At 45.3% G+C, this 17,603-nt stretch overlaps 1 protein-coding gene across 2 annotated transcripts in view; it reads left to right on the forward strand.

The window, feature by feature from the left end:
* Positions 1-17,603, forward strand: part of TM9SF3 (transmembrane 9 superfamily member 3) — a 102,652-nt gene that overhangs the window by 51,636 nt on the left and 33,413 nt on the right. For both annotated transcript variants that reach the window (XM_073596511.1, XM_073596510.1), the window contains 2 exons: positions 12,578-12,655; positions 13,387-13,518. In XM_073596511.1, the coding sequence (XP_073452612.1) occupies positions 12,578-12,655; positions 13,387-13,518 (210 nt within the window). The remainder of the gene's footprint in view (positions 1-12,577; positions 12,656-13,386; positions 13,519-17,603) is intronic.

A 17,603-nucleotide genomic window follows, 5' to 3' on the forward strand; every position in this document is an offset into this window, starting at 1 on the left:
ACTGACACCATGCAGTAATCGGGGGGGGGGGGGGGGGGATTGATGGTGTCAGTGTGACGGGGGGGGGGCTGATTGAGTTGTGATCGGGGGTGTAAAGTATGCCTGGCATGTTCTACTGTGAGGTGTAGTGTTGTGCAACTCACTCAGATGTCTTCTCTCCTCGGCGCCGGAACGGAAACTGCTGAGCCGAGGAGAGATATCACATCCCCTGCCTCTGTGTACTATACAGAGGCAGGGGACAATTCTCATTGGCTGGGAGCGATCGCGGGGGGGGGGGGGGGCACGAATGGATGGCCTCCCCCTCATCTCTGATCGCTGCCAGACCAAAGCCGACCGCCTCTGGCACCAGACCCCCCCGCCCGCGGGAAGACAATCACGTACCAGGTATGTGATTTTGCCTGCCCGTGCCATTCTGCCGCAGTATATCTGCGTTAGGCGGTCGGCAAGTGGTTAAATTGTAATGCATTAGTTAACATTTCTCCACAATTTCCAAACTCATTATATACTGCTGGAGTGAAAAATGTAATATGCTATTATTTATGGTATTGCATTATGAACATGCACTACAGACCACTGTTAATTTTGAAGTCAAATTTAAATTTAGTTTTAGTCTTAGTCGTTTGACTAAAATGCCATTTTAGCTTTAGTCGTATTTTAAATGACTAAAATAGTATTCATTGAGTCAACTAAAATGTTTTAGTCGACGAAATTAACACTGGTTTTTAGCAGGAGTTCCTCGAGACCAGAAAGTTATTTTAGCCACTTCCATACTGGGAACTTTCACCCCCTTCCTTCCCAGACCAATTTTCACCTTTCAGGGCCGTCGCCCTGAATGAGAATTGCGCACTGTACCCAAATTAAATTTTTATCATTTTGTTCACACAAATATAGCTTTCTTTTGGTAGTATTTACTACTTTTTTTTTTTTGAGAGTTAAGCGGAAAAAAGAGCGACAATTTAAAAAAAAAAAATTCTATTTTTTAAATTTTATTGGATTTCTTTTAATTTTGTCATAAATATAGGCCAAAATGTATTCTGCTACATGTCTTTAATGAGAAAAAAAAAAAAAATCCTGATAAGTGTTTAATAATTGGTTTGTGTGATCACGGACAGATGTACGCAGATAATGTACAGATGTGCGCAGATAACAGACATATGGGGACAGATAATCACTGGGACAGATGATTTTACTGGGACATATGTGGGACAGGTGTTTTTTTTGTCTTTTGGGGATCGGTGTGTAAAAAACAGCTCGTACACACTGATCACCACTGGCTGCAGCGATCCGCTCTCCCTCTCCTCACTGACAACTTCTGTGTGAGGAGAAGAGAGCCCTTCGTCTAGCAACTGGCTCTCTATGTGCATCACATAATGGCTGTGATTGAACACAGCCATCATATGATCAGGAGAGCCAATCACAGAGCCCTCCTGCCAATCTGAGATGTGCCGTGCCCGGGTGACACAAGCACATCGGGATCACGCAGCTGCGTCGGATCCCCCTCCTTCTGAAGGACGTTCCTGAGTGTCCACTCAGGAGGAAGCTCCCACCCAGCCGTTTATGTGCAGTGGCTGGATGGGAAGTGATTAAGGGGGGTTCTGTGTTTATATAAGTTGAGCGGCTGAGTTTGTTGCTGCTGGCACCCAGTGCAAACTTATTATGATAGTGTTGGGTGCTAGGGTAACATGTAAACAGTGGCGTTATGTAAACCCGGCAAGCGTCACACTGCCCTAATCCCTTGATGAAGTCATGTGATCTATTATGCAATGTGTCGGACAGAGCCGGGTAGCGGCATTTCTGGTGCGGAAATTGAAAGTGAAACGGTGTGTTCTCAGATTCCTCATGGTATTCTTTAAATGCTGACACGTTTTTAAATAGATGTTAACGCATTATATTTTAAATAAAGGGCAGATGTATGAACCTACTACACTATGGTGGCATATTATGTGCTTGGAGTTTGAATTTATCTAACAAATAAAAGGGTTGATACCTTAAAGGGAACCTACATTATTCTGATAAATTCAGTGGGGACGGAAAGTATTCAGACCCCCTTAAATTTTTCACTCTGTTGTATTGCAGCCATTTGCTAAATCATTTAAGTTTATTTTTGTTCCCCTCATTAATGTACACACAGCACCCCATATTGACAGAAAAACACAGAATTGTTGACATTTTTGCAGATTTATTATTAAAAAAACCTGAAATATCACATGGTCTTAAGTATTCAGACCCTTTGCTCAGTATTTAGTAGAAGCACCCTTTTGATCTAGTACAGCAATGAGTCTTTTTGGAAAGATGCAACAAGTTTTTCACACCTGGATTTGGGGATCCTCTGCTATTCCTTCTTGCAGATCCTCTCCAGTTCTGTCAGGTTGGATGGTAAACGTTGGTGGACAGCCATTTTTAGGTCTTTCCAGAGATGCTCAATTGGGTTTAAGTCAGGGCTCTGGCTGGGCCATTCCAGAACAGTCACGGAGTTGTTGTGAAGCCACTCCTTTGTTATTGTAGCTGTGTGCTCAGGGTCATTGTCTGTCTTGTTGGAAGGTAAACCTTGGGCCCAGTCTGAGGTCCTGAGCACTCTGGAGAAGGTTTTCGTCCAGGATATCCCTGTATTTGGCCGCATTCATCTTTCCCTCGATTACAACCAGTCGTCCTGTCCCTGCAGCTGAAAACACCCCGACAGCATGATGCTGCCACCACCATGCTTCACTGTTGGAACTGTATTGGACAGGTAATGAGCAGTGCCTGGTTTTCTCAACACATAACGCTTAGAATTAAGGCCAAAAAGTTCTATCTTGGTCTCATCAGACCAGAGAATCTTCTTTCTCACCATCTTTGAGTCCTTCAGGTGTTTTTTTAGTAAACTCCATGCGGGCTTTCGTGTGTCTTGCACTGAGGAGAGGCTTCCGTCGGGCCATTCTGCCATAAAGCCCCAACTGGTGGAGGACTGCAGTGATGGCTGACTTTCTACAGCTTTCTCCCATCTCCCGACTGCATCTCTGGAGCTAAAGCTACAGTGATCTTTGGGTTCTTCTTTACCTCTCTCACCAAGGCTCTTCTCCCCAGATAGCTCAGTTTGGCTGGACGGCCAGCTCTAGGAAGGGTTCTGGTCGTCCTAAACGTCTTTCGTTTAAGGATTATGGAGGCCACTGTGCTCTTAGGAACCTTAAGTGCAGCAGAAATTTTTTTGTAACCTTGGCCAGATCTGTGCCTTGCCACAATTCAGTCTCTGAGCTCTTCAGGCACTTCCTTTTGACCTCATGATTCTCATTTGCTCTGACATACGCTGTGAGCTGTAAGGTCTTATATAGACATGATATGTGTGGCTTTCCCAATCAAGTCCAATCAATATAATCAAACCCAGCTGGACTCGAATGAAGGTGCAGAACCATCTCAAGGATCATCAGAAGAAATGGACAGCACCTGAGTTAAATCAGTGTCACAGCAAAGGGTCTGAATACTTAGGACCATGTCATATTTCAGTTTTTCTTTTTTAATAAATCTGCAAAAATGTCAACAATTCTGTGTTTTTCTGTCAATATGGGGTGCTGTGTATATGTTAATGAGGAAAAAAAATGAACTTAAATGATTTTAGCAAATGGCTGCGATATAACAGTGAAATATATAAGGGGGTCTGAATACTTTCTGTCCCCACTGTATATATAAATTATCGTACATCATGGGACACAGAGCCTAAGTAATAACTTAATGGGTTATAGGCCACCTTCAGGTGTTGACATTTTAATAGCCTCCATAAAGACCAGATCCATCCAAAGTGCCACTAAGGCCTAAAAGGATGGTACCTGGGGCCTCGTATCCGAAGCACGAGGTTTTGCCTGTAACGCCTCTTTGTAGGGCTGGACCCCAGGAACCCAGGGCTTTGGTCTTGCTACATTACGTAGCTTTCTTGGTGGGGTGCTTTACAGGTCCAAGGGAGTTGGAAGCCCGATATTTAGTGACCCGGTCCTTGAAGGTTTGCTAAACGCAGCCCGCCGTGATGGGTGAAGGTTGGATTGTCTGTTCAGCAAATCCTGCAGCGGGGATAAAGTAAGGGAAGAAATTTAGTTTTTAAAAATACCTATGTATTCTTCCTTTAGGGAAAAAGTGTTGTCATGTCTTAATTCTCCACTAGAGGGAGTCTATGCATATACCTTACTCTGTTGTCTTCACTGTAAAGCTCAGTCTGTGGTCGCAGCAGCGTGTGCAGGGACATTTTTATCAAGGTAAAAGAAAAATGCAAAACGTTCTCTTCTTTCCCTCCTGGAGGGACATCAGCACTGTACCCCCCTTACATTAATCATTCCCCCACCCCCCCCCCCGAAAAGAGCAGCCTGCAACACAGGGACACAGGAGCTGTGGGACACGTGAGGGTTGCAAACTGGCATTCCTGATACAGGAAAGACACCTTTTTCCCAGCGCTAGGCTGAACTTTATAGCGGCTTTAAATGTCATGACTATATTCAGCGATTAAAGCGGGGGTCCACATATCTATCGTTTTTTTTTTTGTTTTTTTTTTGGAGTTCATTCACAAACTTTTCTTCTCATGATTATCTACTCACATGTTCTGTGTAATAAGTCCGCCTGTGTCCGATTTCGTTGTAAAGAATAACTTATAAAATTCACTGAAGGCGGTTTCCATCTTCATTGTGGGCATTTGAAGCCCACAAGCATGTATTTCCTGGATGCGGTGAATGCTGTGCTCCCAGCATTCACCGAGATGTTGTGATGATGCTGTTGCACAATGCATGCTGGGAAGCCTGAGACTAGCTCCCAGGGGTCTGTGGGAGGTCTGGGAGAGGCTAGAAACACGCCTACTCCCATGGGAGGAAAACCAGGAAGTGCTAAGAAGATTAGAAAAAAAAAAGGTAATTACAGCGATTTAAATTTTTTTTACACAGCATGTCAGCATCTAGGCAAGGAAAGAGAATGCATAGAGATAATGTTCAAAATTTGGGTGGAACCCCGCTTTAAGTGCAATTTGTATAGTGCCTCTGTTTTTGTACTTAGGACTATGCCTACCAAAAAAGACACCATAAAAACCAAAAAAGTAAAGGTTTCACCCCCCCAGGCATTAGGATCTCGAGTCGCATTTCCACGCTCTCATCCTCGCCTGAATTACCAGTTATGGCAAGCCAGGGTAAGCCATTGGAACAAATTAATGGTGCAGCTGCTTCTCACATCTCAGCCCCTGTATACGTGACTGAAGATGTCCTTTCCTCCTCCCTGCAGGATCTGGAAGGAAGATTAGCGGCTTTAATCGCATCCTCCATTCAAATGGATAGGAAGCGTGCTAGATGTCCCTCCCCACTTCAGAACCTTTGCAAAGGGAACAGTGGGACCAGGATGAGGTGTTACCCTCAGTCGATCAGGAGGAAAAACAAACCGATGATTCCTCTGTGGAGGAAACAACGGTAGACGAACCTTTTTCAGCCTCACAATCTGAGAAATTGCTGATACAAACTCTTACAGAGATGGTTTGTTCCACTTTCATGCTGCCCCTAACGCAGTCTCCTGAAAGCTCGATTTCTTCCTTGGGTTCCTTAAAACCTTCTCAGCTTCATGCATGCGTTTCCTGCAGATGCATTACTAGAACAGATTATTTTTGCTGAATGGGATCACCCGGATAAGCATTTGCTCTCTCCTATCAGATTTTCAATTATCTGTCCCCTGGAGGAGAAATTCTCCAAAAAATGGAAAGTACCACGCTGCGATTTCCAGTGTGAATAAAGGCCTAACTTGTCCTGTAGACAATGCAGAAATGCTTAAGGATCCAAGAGATAAAAAGTTGGAATCTCTGTTAAAGTCTACTTTTTCCTTGGCAGGTGCCGTTATTCAGCCTGCAGTCGCTGCAGGCACTAAAGGATCAATTTAAACAGGCCCTTAGAGAGATTCCTGCACAACAAGCTAAGGAATTGGCTGAACTGCCAAAAGCATTATGCTTTGCCATAGATGCCTTTTAAAGATTCTATTCGCCAGGCGTCCCGCCTTAGCCCCCTTTCACACGAGGCGGACTCGTTTCTACGGAGCCTGCCTCGGTCCGCCGGCTCAGCGAGGGATCAGTCCGTTGATCTCCGCTGAGCCGGCGGATGACAGGTCCCTCTCTGCTCACTGAGCGGGGAGGGGCATGTCAGGCGCCGCTGCGGCCTATGGAGGGATCAGACGAAAACGGACAGCATGTCCGTTTTCGTCAGATCTCATCCGATCCGCCAGCGACGGACCTGGACGTAGGGCCATCCGTCTGCTTTTGGCGGATCGGACGGGGTCGGATGTCAGCGGACATGTCTCCGCTGACATCCGACGCTCCATAGGCTAACATGGATCGCCCGTTTAGGTCCGCCATCAAAACTGACAGGCGGACCTGAACGGTCCGATCGTGTGAAAGGGGCCTTAGGCTTATGCTTGTGCATATGCTTATGCTTAGAATCCTGTGGTTAAAAAATTGGTCAGCTGAAGCACCATGTAAAAACCTCCTAACTGGGTTCCTTTTCATGGGGAGCGACTATTTGGAGAAGACTTGGACAAATATATCCAAACAATTTCTATTGGGAAAAGTACTCTTTTCCCAGTCAAAAGGAGGTATAAACGCCCTTCATTTAAACAGGCTCTTTCCCCTGTGCCAGGGGCTTCCTCTAGGCAGTGGCAACGGCCTCCGCTGTCAGACTGTAGAGGAAAACCTCTGGGTCAGACCCAGGCTCAAAAGAAGTCCTGGGGTTGGAAACCTGCAAAGCAGAATCCTAAAGCCTCATCATGAAGAGGCAAGCCCCCTCACCAAGGTGGGGGGAAGACTAATGCAGTTTTCAGAAGTCTGGAAAGAGGACATTCAGGACAGATGGGTCCTCTCCACGGTAACGCTGGGGTACAAGCTGGAATTTCGTGACTTTCCGCCGTCTTGCTTCTTGAGGTCAAGCGTTCCCAAAGATCCAGAGAAAAGACAATCTGTTTCAGGCACTAGACCGATTAATATCTCTGCCGGTGGTGCTATTTGCAGGTCCAGGATTGTGGAGGATCCCCGGCTCCTGAAGGTTTAACGGAACCCACCGTGAATGTTTTAAAATTTAAAATTTTCTTATGAATTGTCTCCTTTTAAAGTAAATGTTATGCCTAAGTGTCACCACTGGGTGCTGTATGGAGCACGTACCTTCTCATGCTTTGATCAGAGATCACGCTGTGTCACAGAAGCAGCAGACTTTTTTTTTCTCCAGCCAGCAGGCAGACCTCCGGTAAGTTTGGGGGGTTTTTGCTTCCTCCAGACACCCCTACCTGGGCTGAACTCTTCCCCTCTTCATGAGGCTGAATATAAGGGAGAACTGAAAACTATCAGCAATGCCGTTTCCTTTCACCGCCTCTACACGGGGTGGCTTCCAGGTCTCCTCCACGCCATCCCTCCCTCCCTCACAAGCCGATCCCGTCGGATCGGAGGCCCTTGCTTGCGCAGGAAAACCCTTTTTGAGAGAGAAAGGAGGGGGCATAATGCGAGGTGGGGGCGAGGCTTAGCGCGGTGTTGGCGTCCTGCAACGCAGGAGTGTGTTTTAAAAAAAAAAAAAACTCCATTTGTGCTGGCTACAAAATTGTTGCAGAGACATGAGAGCAAAGGGAGCGTGAAAGAGGTTTTGGTGACACCGGCATTTCCTGCTTAACACATTTACTATTTGCATGAGGCTGAGCATTGATAGCAGTTGCTTTACCATTGCTCAAGCAGTGGATGCGATTTCTTCTGATAGTACCTCCTGCTTTGTGCATCAGGCTAAGGTCAGAAGGGGGGTTAAAACGCCCCCAAAATAGAACTAAAAGGGTCCCCCTCAAAACTCTGGAAAGCCTACTCATCTCTACAAATGGCATTTAGCGACTTTTAGGTTCTCTTCCATTGCCCAGGACCCTCAAACTGAGGAACCTTCTGAGGTGTCAAATGTGGGAGAATCAGCTGGTTTCAATCTTAAGATTGATGGTGCAATTTCTTGCTGTATGGTCCGCTCCATATTTATGCTCCCTTAACTGAGTGTTTGGGTTCACTAAAGCCTCCTCAAACTGTGCTTGCCTTTTCCTGTCCATTATTGTTGGAAAAGCTTTTTTGTATCTGAGAGGACCTCCCAGATAAACATTATTTTTCCTCCTAAAGTTTTTTACGCTTTATCCTATGGTGGAGGAAATTCACCAAGTAGTGTATACCAGCAATTAATGCTGCTATATCTGTGAATAAAAGCTTTTGTTCGGCAGACAGTGCTCAAATGCTTAGGCATCCAACTGATAAAATGTTGGAATTCCTGTTAAAAAAAACAAAAAAAAACTTTTTTCTCTGGCAGATTGAGCAGCCTGCGCTGACAGTAATTGCTTAATCATTGTGATGCCAGTTTAACAGGTGTTCAGGTATCCTGCTCAGCAGGCCCAGGATCTGGCAGCTTTGTTTGCAATAATTGCTTTGTGAGTTTCTATTGTAGAACCTCCACACGGTCCTCATGCAGAGAGAGTGGGGAGAAGGGCCTCATCCCCACAACCCTTGCTCGGTGGTTGTGGGGCTGTGCGCGCGGGGGGCTTATCGGAATCTGGAAGCCCCCTTTAACAAGAAGACCTCCAGATCCTGCCCCCCCCCCCCCCGTGTGAAATGGTAACGGTGCACCCCCCCTTGCCCCATCCCTCTCCATTCGGTCCTCCCTGCACAGTGCCCATTTTAATCTCTGCCTCCCCTGCAGCCTATGTCTATTCTCTCATGCTTCAGCAGGAGGTGAGCCCTGTCACGGACTGTGGTATAGTTGGTAGTCTGTGTCTCCTGTGTGTATGCTGTCATTTCTCCCAAGCGGCCGCTGCTGTCAGCCTATCGGCAAGGCAGGGGGTGGGACGGCTGCAGATCGTGACAGAGCGAGAGCTGCCAAAAATACACACAGGCTGCTAACTAACCTGTTCTGATGGCGACCCGGTCAACAACAGGCCACGTACCGGTCCGCGGCCCGCAGGTTGACGACCTCTGCTTTAGAGTGTAAAATAACTTCATTTTAGTTTCTGTTTTGAAACTACATTGTTTTTATCAGCAGTTTTCTGCTGGAGCCAATGATGGACAGAATTTATATTCAGAGCCCTTTCACACCGGGGGGAGGGGGGGGGGGTTGGGGTCGAGGTAAAGCTCCGCTAGTAGCGCCCGTGTTGAGCTGTTGCCAAAGCAATTTGCAGGCTTTTCAGCAGCGCTGCTTGCAAGACTTTTTCTAACGTCCTGCAAGCGCACTGCCCCAGTGTGAAAACACTCAGGCTTGGGAGGGGTTTTTCAGGCACTTTACAGGCGCTAAAGCACCTCAAAAATGACCCAGTGTGAAAGGGGTCTTTTGGCCTTCTGATCCTGCTCCAGAGTCCTGTTTAAGCTCTTTGCAGCAAAGTGTCCTTGCATTTCCAAGTTGTGGTTACATGAGAAATCTTAGTGATGCCTTTTCTGACATCCTGAATTTTCTCTGAACTTCAGAAACCATCTTTGGGGTGAGCAGGGCTGATCCAATGTAAACTTTTATTAATCAGTATGGGGACTGTAGATGTGTGAACACTTATTAGTCTGTGACACAATCGAGTGGGGCAAATCCCAGGAGTGAGGTAGCTAATTGGGACTGTTGCTTTGCACAGTGCCCTCTGTTTTAACTTGTGAGCATGCCGGGAGGAGATGTCGTCTGTGTGTTACTGGTGCAAGTCCTAGTGAAACTGTACTGCTCACTATAATAGAGGTCAGGCACCTTGCATTTACTGTCTGGCATGATGGTCTGGCTCCACAGAATTGCACATCTTTTGGACAGTATGACCGTTTAAACTTTAGGCCAATGTTGACTTAGCTTTTGATATGCTAAGAACCGCTTCTCTCCCTATATACGGTATGTCCTTGGGAATAGAAAAGAAGCTTGAAGCAGGACAACTGCCTCCACAATGAGTTCTAAATTTGCTCAAATGAAATTCAAACTTATGTCAGAGGCACACTGTATTTGCCCATCAAATTTAGTCAACATGGACCCCTTGGCTGTTTGCCAGGAATTCAGACTTAAAATGGAACTAAATCCATTTTTTATTTTTTTTTTTCATGTTGGGTCCCCCAGGAGCTTTTGCCATAATGTGCAAGCATGCTGCGCATATATGAATATTATGGCACACTTACCTTGCATTTTCATCTTCACCCGGTCTCCTGAGTTTTCAGACATATCAATATGGTGGGTGGTGGAACTCCTGCACATGCGCATGGGAGTTGCTTCGTACTGGCACAGCACAGAAACATGACAAGTAAGGATGAGCTCGGCTGTGTTCGCAGCTCCACTTTCCCGAACCCGCCAGGAAGCTTACACTGCACAGCGCTAATCACAGGTAGTGAGACATTTCTCAATCTCTGCAGCCGCGGATCGGCAAAGGTCTCACTGCCTGTGATTAGCAATCTGCAGTGTAAGCTTCCTGGTGGGTTCAGGCATGTGGAGCTGCGAACACGCCTGAGCTCATCCTTAATGACAAGTATGTGCTCTGAGCTTCACATGTGCAGCTCAGTGTACACTTGGGGGGGAGGGGGGATAAAAAGCTGACCAGCAAAGAGAAGCATTTATGATAGAAGAGAAATCCAGAGAGTAGTCAGAACTGCTTATTCCTTAGTTTTTTTTTTTTTTTTTTTTTTTGATGGAAAAGAATTTGACAAGCAATTTTCCACAAAGGTGATAATATTCCCTGAACTTTATTCTGGGATGAACCACATCATATACCTCCTGGTGTAAGTCTTTTTTATTTATTTATTTTTTTAATTATTTCTAGTGGCGTGGAAGCGACTCCCCCTTTTTTTTTTTTTTTTCCTGGCAAATTTCCCTTGCTCTTCATCTCCCCATCCCTTGCTCTTCGCCTCCCCATCCCTTGCTCTTCGCCTCCCCATCCCTTGCTCTTCGCCTCCCCATCCCTTGCTCTTCGCCTCCCCATCCCTTGCTCTTCGCCTCCCCATCCCTTGCTCTTCGCCTCCCCATCCCTTGCTCTTCCCCTCCCCATCCCTTGCTCTTCCCCTCCCCTCTCCATCCCTTGCTCTTCCCCTCCCCTCTCCATCCCTTGCTCTTCCCCTCCCCTCCCCTCTCCATCCCTTGCTCTTCCCCTCCCCTCCCCTCTCCATCCCTTGCTCTTCCCCTCCCCTCCCCTCTCCATCCCTTGCTCTTCCCCTCCCCTCCCCTCTCCATCCCTTGCTCTTCCCCTCCCCTCCCCTCTCCATCCCTTGCTCTTCCCCTCCCCTCCCCTCTCCATCCCTTGCTCTTCCCCTCCCCTCCCCTCTCCATCCCTTGCTCTTCCCCTCCCCTCCCCTCTCCATCCCTTGCTCTTCCCCTCCCCTCCCCTCTCCATCCCTTGCTCTTCCCCTCCCCTCCCCTCTCCATCCCTTGCTCTTCCCCTCCCCTCCCCTCTCCATCCCTTGCTCTTCCCCTCCCCTCCCCTCTCCATCCCTTGCTCTTCCCCTCCCCTCCCCTCTCCATCCCTTGCTCTTCCCCTCCCCTCCCCTCTCCATCCCTTGCTCTTCCCGTCCCCTCCCCTCTCCATCCCTTGCTCTTCCCGTCCCCTCCCCTCTCCATCCCTTGCTCTTTGCCTCCCGTCCCCTCCCCTCTCCATCCCTTGCTCTTTGCCTCCCGTCCCCTCCCCTCTCCATCCCTTGCTCTTTGCCTCCCGTCCCCTCTCCATCTCTTGCTCTTGCCTCCCCTCCCCTCTCCACCCCTCCCCTCCCCACCCCTCCCCTCCCCATCTCTTGCTCTTGCCTCCCCTCCCCTCCCCTCCCCATCTCTTGCTCTTGCCTCCCCTCCCCTCCCCATCTCTTGCTCTTGCCTCCCCTCCCCTCCCCTCCCCACCCCTCCCCTCCCCATCTCTTGCTCTTGCCTCCCCTCCCCTCCCCACCCCTCCCCTCCCCATCTCTTGCTCTTGCCTCCCCTCCCCTCCCCACCCCTCCCCTCCCCATCTCTTGCTCTTGCCTCCCCTCCCCACCCCTCCCCATCCCTTGCTCTTGCCTCCCCTCCCCACCCCTCCCCATCCCTTGCTCTTGCCTCCCCTCCCCATCCCTTGCTCTTGCCACCCCTCCCCTCCCCATCCCTTGCTCTTGCCACCCCTCCCCATCCCTTGCTCTTGCCACCCCTCCGCTCCCCATCCCTTGCTCTTGCCACCCCTCCCCATCCCTTGCTCTTGCCACCCCTCCCCTCCCCATCCCTTGCTCTTGCCACCCCTCCCCATCCCTTGCTCTTGTCACCCCTCCCCTCCTTCCTTTCTTCCTTCCTTCCTTGCTTCCTTCCCTACTTTACCTGGATAAGACTTGTTGCCAAACCCAATCATTTTGCGTATATTTTTTTTTGAACAGCAAAGCATTCCTGTTTGCAATACTGACTTAGGAAATTGAAATCCCTTTTGCATTACCCAAACATGGGGAAAACAAATTCTGGAGAGCAGTAAACAAAGGCATTGGCAAGAATTTACCATAGGCTAGCCTTGTGATCATTACTAATACTTTCTTTGTGAAACTTCCTTCACTAATCTATTCTTTTTTTAAATTTTCCTAGTGATTTCTTTTATGCAGTCTTCACAGATCTGATGAATCTTACATTTGTATGTTGTTATATTGTAGGTTAAATGGAAGAAATCTGATGTCCGGTTTGAAGATCGATTTGACAAATACCTTGACCCTTCATTTTTCCAACACAGGGTAAGCCATTTTTACTTTTTCCTCATACAGGCAGTCCCCGGGTTACAAACCAGGTTCTGTAGGTTTGTTCTTAAGTTGAATTTGTATGTAAGTTGGAACAGGTGCATTTTTAAGTGCAACTCCAGCCAAAAAGTTTTTTTGGATAGCATAGGGAAGGGTTAACACCCCTGTAAAATTTTGTTTTGCTATCTCTGCCCCTGTTCAGAAAATTTCACCTCACTTTCTGTCCCTGTGACAATTGAATTTTGAACATTTAGGGTTGTCATGGAAACAGAGTGGTGATAAAGCCTCAGTGGAGACACTTTTTTTCTCATGATAACTTACAGGTGTGAGTTTCCCTTCCTAGGGGTAGATTTCCTCTCACTTCCTGTTTCCCTCCATTTGTATGAGTCGTATATAACTCTGATGTTTTTAACTCAGGGATTGCTTGTATAAGCCATTGTTTTACCAGTGATTGCATGTGTTTATGTAGTGATCAGTGTGTGGTTATCAAGGTTTTGCATACCTCTTACAGATTTATATTGAATAAATACAGGGGCATACATAGTCATGTTCAATTTTTAAATTGTGATTCCAGCCAAATCCTGTGTGTTTTGTTTTTTTTTTTTTTTTTTTTTTTTTTAAATGTACTTTGCAGTGTGACCTACAAATTCAGTGTGTGAATTTGTGTTCCTTTTCTGTTTCCATTTGATAGTTTCCTCATGTCTTCCAAATTTTTTTTTCCCCCCCAGATACACTGGTTTTCGATCTTCAATTCTTTTATGATGGTTATTTTTTTGGTGGGATTGGTATCAATGATTCTTATGAGAACCTTAAGGAAGGATTATGCCCGATACAGCAAAGAGGAGGAAATGGATGACATGGTAAGAGCTTTGTATGTCTTGCATATTCTTCTGCTAGTACATAACAGCAGACTACATTTAATTCTCTTACTGCTTGCTCTTTGCATATACCCATCGCTGGTCAGTATTCATGGAATCAGATTGTTTTAATTTTTTGAACACTGGAATATCACAGTGCAGCCGGCTCTACAAAACCCGTACAAGCTGATGGCTGCTACTGCAGATTAACACTGCAATCTTCAGGATGTACATAGTACCCCAAAGAGCTGAACTTGTTAAAGGAAAAAATGGTCTTAAAAAACAAACAACCTCCCATACTTACCTGCTCTGTGCAGTGATTTTGCACAGAGTAGCCCCGATCCTTTTCTTCTCGGTCCCCTGCTGGTGCTCTGGGTGCTTCCCTTTTGGCGAGTGCCCCCGTAGCAATCCGCTTGCTGTGGGGGCACTCATGCATGCTCACTCCCAGTCTGGCTCTCTGTGTCCATAAGAGACAGCGCAGCTCAGCCCCGCCCCCCCTCCTGCCTCACTAGCTGTGATTGATAGCAGCGGGATACAATCAGGAGGAAGAGACCCGGGAGAGCGGCGGGTCTTGTGCACATCTCGGGATTGGGCTCCGGTAAGTATTAGGGGGGAACTGCACACTGAAGGTTTTTTACATTAATGCTTAGAATGCATGAAGGTAAAAAACATTCAGCCTTTACAACCACTTTAAGGTTGCCATTGCACCCTGAAGATTGCAGTGTTAATCTGTTTAATACTTTAAAATAGACATACATACATACTACTTTGCAAAGATTTTAGGCAGGTGTGAAAAAATGCTGTAAATTAAAGTGGATGTATACCCTCACATATACCCAGTGAAGTGAACAGCTTCAGATGATACACAGAGATGAAACAAATCTCCCTAATATAAGTTTCACTTGTATATCTGCTGTCTTCAGCTTTATATCCTGTTAGAATTTTCACTGCATCATTCAGCAGTATGCGTGGATTCTTTGCTTACATTGGGAGACAGCTCATTGGAGGAAAGGCGCACCCCTACCCCCCTCCACATAGGCTAATACTTGCAGAACTGTGCTGTGACAAGTCAAGCTCTCTGCTAATCTTTTTTTATAGCATTCACCCTGACACAAAATTCAGCCTGGATTAATCAAAGTTGACAGAGAACTTGTGAGAATTTATCGTGCTGATAACAGAAGAATGGAGCAGGAGAAAGCCATGGGACTTAGTGCTTTGAAGGGATATAAGAAAGCATTACAGAGATATGTGCCCAGCTCAAATTTCATGAATCGGATTTACATCCACCTTCAGAATGCTTTTAGAAATAGAAGTGTTAAGTTTTATTTTTATCAATAAACAAAGTAGAAAGTTAATCAATATTTGGTGTGATCACCATAGTTGAGTCGCTTAGCCTTGTTTCCATGTCATATGCACGAAAACCTACAAACTGTGGCGCAGAATATATATTTAGTGTGTATGTGTATATAGTGGATATAAAAAGTATACACACCCCTGTTAAAATGTTAGGTTTCTGTGATGTAAAAAAAACGAGACCAAAGATAACTTCAGAACTTTTTCCACCTTCAATGTGACCTATAAACTGTACAATTCAGTTGAACAACAAACTGAAATCTTTTAGGTGGAGGGAAGTAAAAATAAAAAAACTAAAATAATATGGTTGCATAAGTGTGCATACCCTTAACCACTTCAGCCCCGGAAGAATTTACCCCCTTCCTGATCAGAGCACTTTTTGCGATACAGCACTGCGTCATTTTAACTGACAATTGCGCGCTCGTGCGACACTGTACACAAACAAAATTGACGTCCGTTTTTCCCCACAAATAGAGCTTTCTTTTGGTGGTATTTGATCACCTCCTGTGTTTTTTTTTTTTTTTTTGCGCTATAAACAAAAAAGACCGACAATTTTGAAAAAAAAAAAGTTATAGCGTCTACAAAATAGGGGATAGATTTATGGCATTTTTATTCATTTTATTTTTTATTAGTAATGGCGGCAGTCGGCGATTTTTTTTTTTTTTTCTTTTTAATTGTGGCTACCACAATATGGCGGACACTTTTGACACTATTTTGGGACCATTGTCATTTATACAGCGATCGGTGCTATAAAAATGCACTGATTACTGTTTAAATGACACTGGCAGGGAAGGGGTTAAACACTTGGGGGCGATCAAGGGGTTAAGTGTGTCCTAGGGAGTAATTCTAACTTGGAGGGGATGAGCTACCACTGACATGACAGCGATCACTGCTCCTGATGACAGGGAGCAGTAGATCTGTCATGTCACTAGGCAGAACGGGGAAATGCCTTGTTTACATAGACATCTCCCTCCCCTTTCTGCCACTCCGTGACAAGATCACGGGACACCCGTGGGCCTGGTCACAGAGTACGCAGCGTGCGCGCACCCACAATGCCGTGTCTTAAAGGGGACGTACCTTTACGCCCATTTGCGCAGCCGTGCCATTGTGCTGACTTATATCATCGTGCACTGGTCAGCAAGCGATTAAACTAATACTTTGTTGAAGCACCTTTTGATTTTATTAGAGCACTCATTTTTTGGTATGAGTCCATCAGCATGACACATCTTGAAAAACGCTCCAAATCTGTCAAATTGCAAGGGCATCTCCTGTGCACAGCCCTCTTCAGATCACCCCACAGATTTTCAATCAGGTTCAGGTCTGGGCTCTGGCTGTGAAATTCCAAAACTTTAATCTTCTTCTGGTGAAACCATTCCTTTTGTTGATTTGGATGTATGCTTTGGGTCGTTGTTGCGCTGAAAGATGTTCAGCTTTCTAGCAGAAGCCAGAAGGTTTTGTGCCAATATTGACTGGTATTTGGAACGGTTCATAATCCTCTCTACCTTGACTAAGGCCCCTGTTCCAGCTGAAGCAAAACAGCTGAAAAGCATGATGCTGCCACCACCATGCTTCACTGTGGGTATTGTGTTCTTTTGGTGATGTGCAGTTTTGTTTTTGCGCCAAACATATCTTTTGGAATTATGGCCAAAATGTTTAGACCATAACACATTTTCCTACATGCTTTTGGGAGACTTCAGATGTGTTTTTGCAAAATTTTGCCAAGTTTGTTTTTCAATTGAATTGTCCAGTTTATAGGTCACTTTAAAGGTGGAAAAAGTTCTGAAATTATTTCTTTGTCTCACTTTTTTTTTTTTTTTTTTTACATCACAGAAAGCTGACATTTTAACAGGGGTGTGTAGACATTATATATATTTTTCAGAGAATATGAATAACACGAAAACTTTTTTCTTACTCATGGTTAGTTTGGCTGAAACCTTTTATTAGTCAACTGTGTTTACTCGTTTTTTAAATCATAATGGCAGCAGAAACTACCCAAATGACCCTGATCAAAAGTTTACATACCCTGGTGATTTAGGCCTGATAACATGCATACAAGTTGACACCAGGGGTTTGAATGGCTATTAAAAAGGTTACCATCCTCTGAAAAATGGTAAGGGGTAAAAAGGGTAAACACAGTTGATTGTTAATAAATGGCTTCAGCCAAACACTAACCATGAGTGAAAGAAAAGTGTTTGTGCTTATCATCCATATTCTCTGAAAAATGACCAGGAAAGCCATACATTTTGCCAGGGTATGTAAACTTGTGTGTATGTGTGTGTGTGTAAGCAACTGTGTTGCTTTAGCTGACAATTGCGCGGTTGTGCAAAGTTGTACCCAAACAAAATTGACGTCCTTTTTTCCCAACAAATAGAGCTTTCTTTTGATCTAATTGATCGTCTCTGCGGTTTTTATTTTTTGCGCTATAAACAAAAGACCGAAAATTTAGAAACAAAAGCAATATTTTTTTACTTGTTGCTATAATAAATATCCCCCAAAAATATATATATATAAAAAAAAATTCTTCCAGTTTAGGCCGATATGTATTCTTCTACATATTTTTGGTAAAAAAAAATCGCAAGTGTATATTGATTAGTTTGTGCAAAAGTTATAGCCTCTACAAAATAGGGGATAGATTTATGGCATTTTTATAATTTTTTTTTTTTACTAGTAATGGCGGCAATCTGCATTTTTTTTTTTTTTTTTTTTTTTATTGGGACTGCGACATGGCGGACAGA

This window comes from Aquarana catesbeiana, linkage group LG08 (assembly GCF_042186555.1).
Source record: "Aquarana catesbeiana isolate 2022-GZ linkage group LG08, ASM4218655v1, whole genome shotgun sequence".
NCBI lineage: Eukaryota > Metazoa > Chordata > Amphibia > Anura > Ranidae > Aquarana > Aquarana catesbeiana.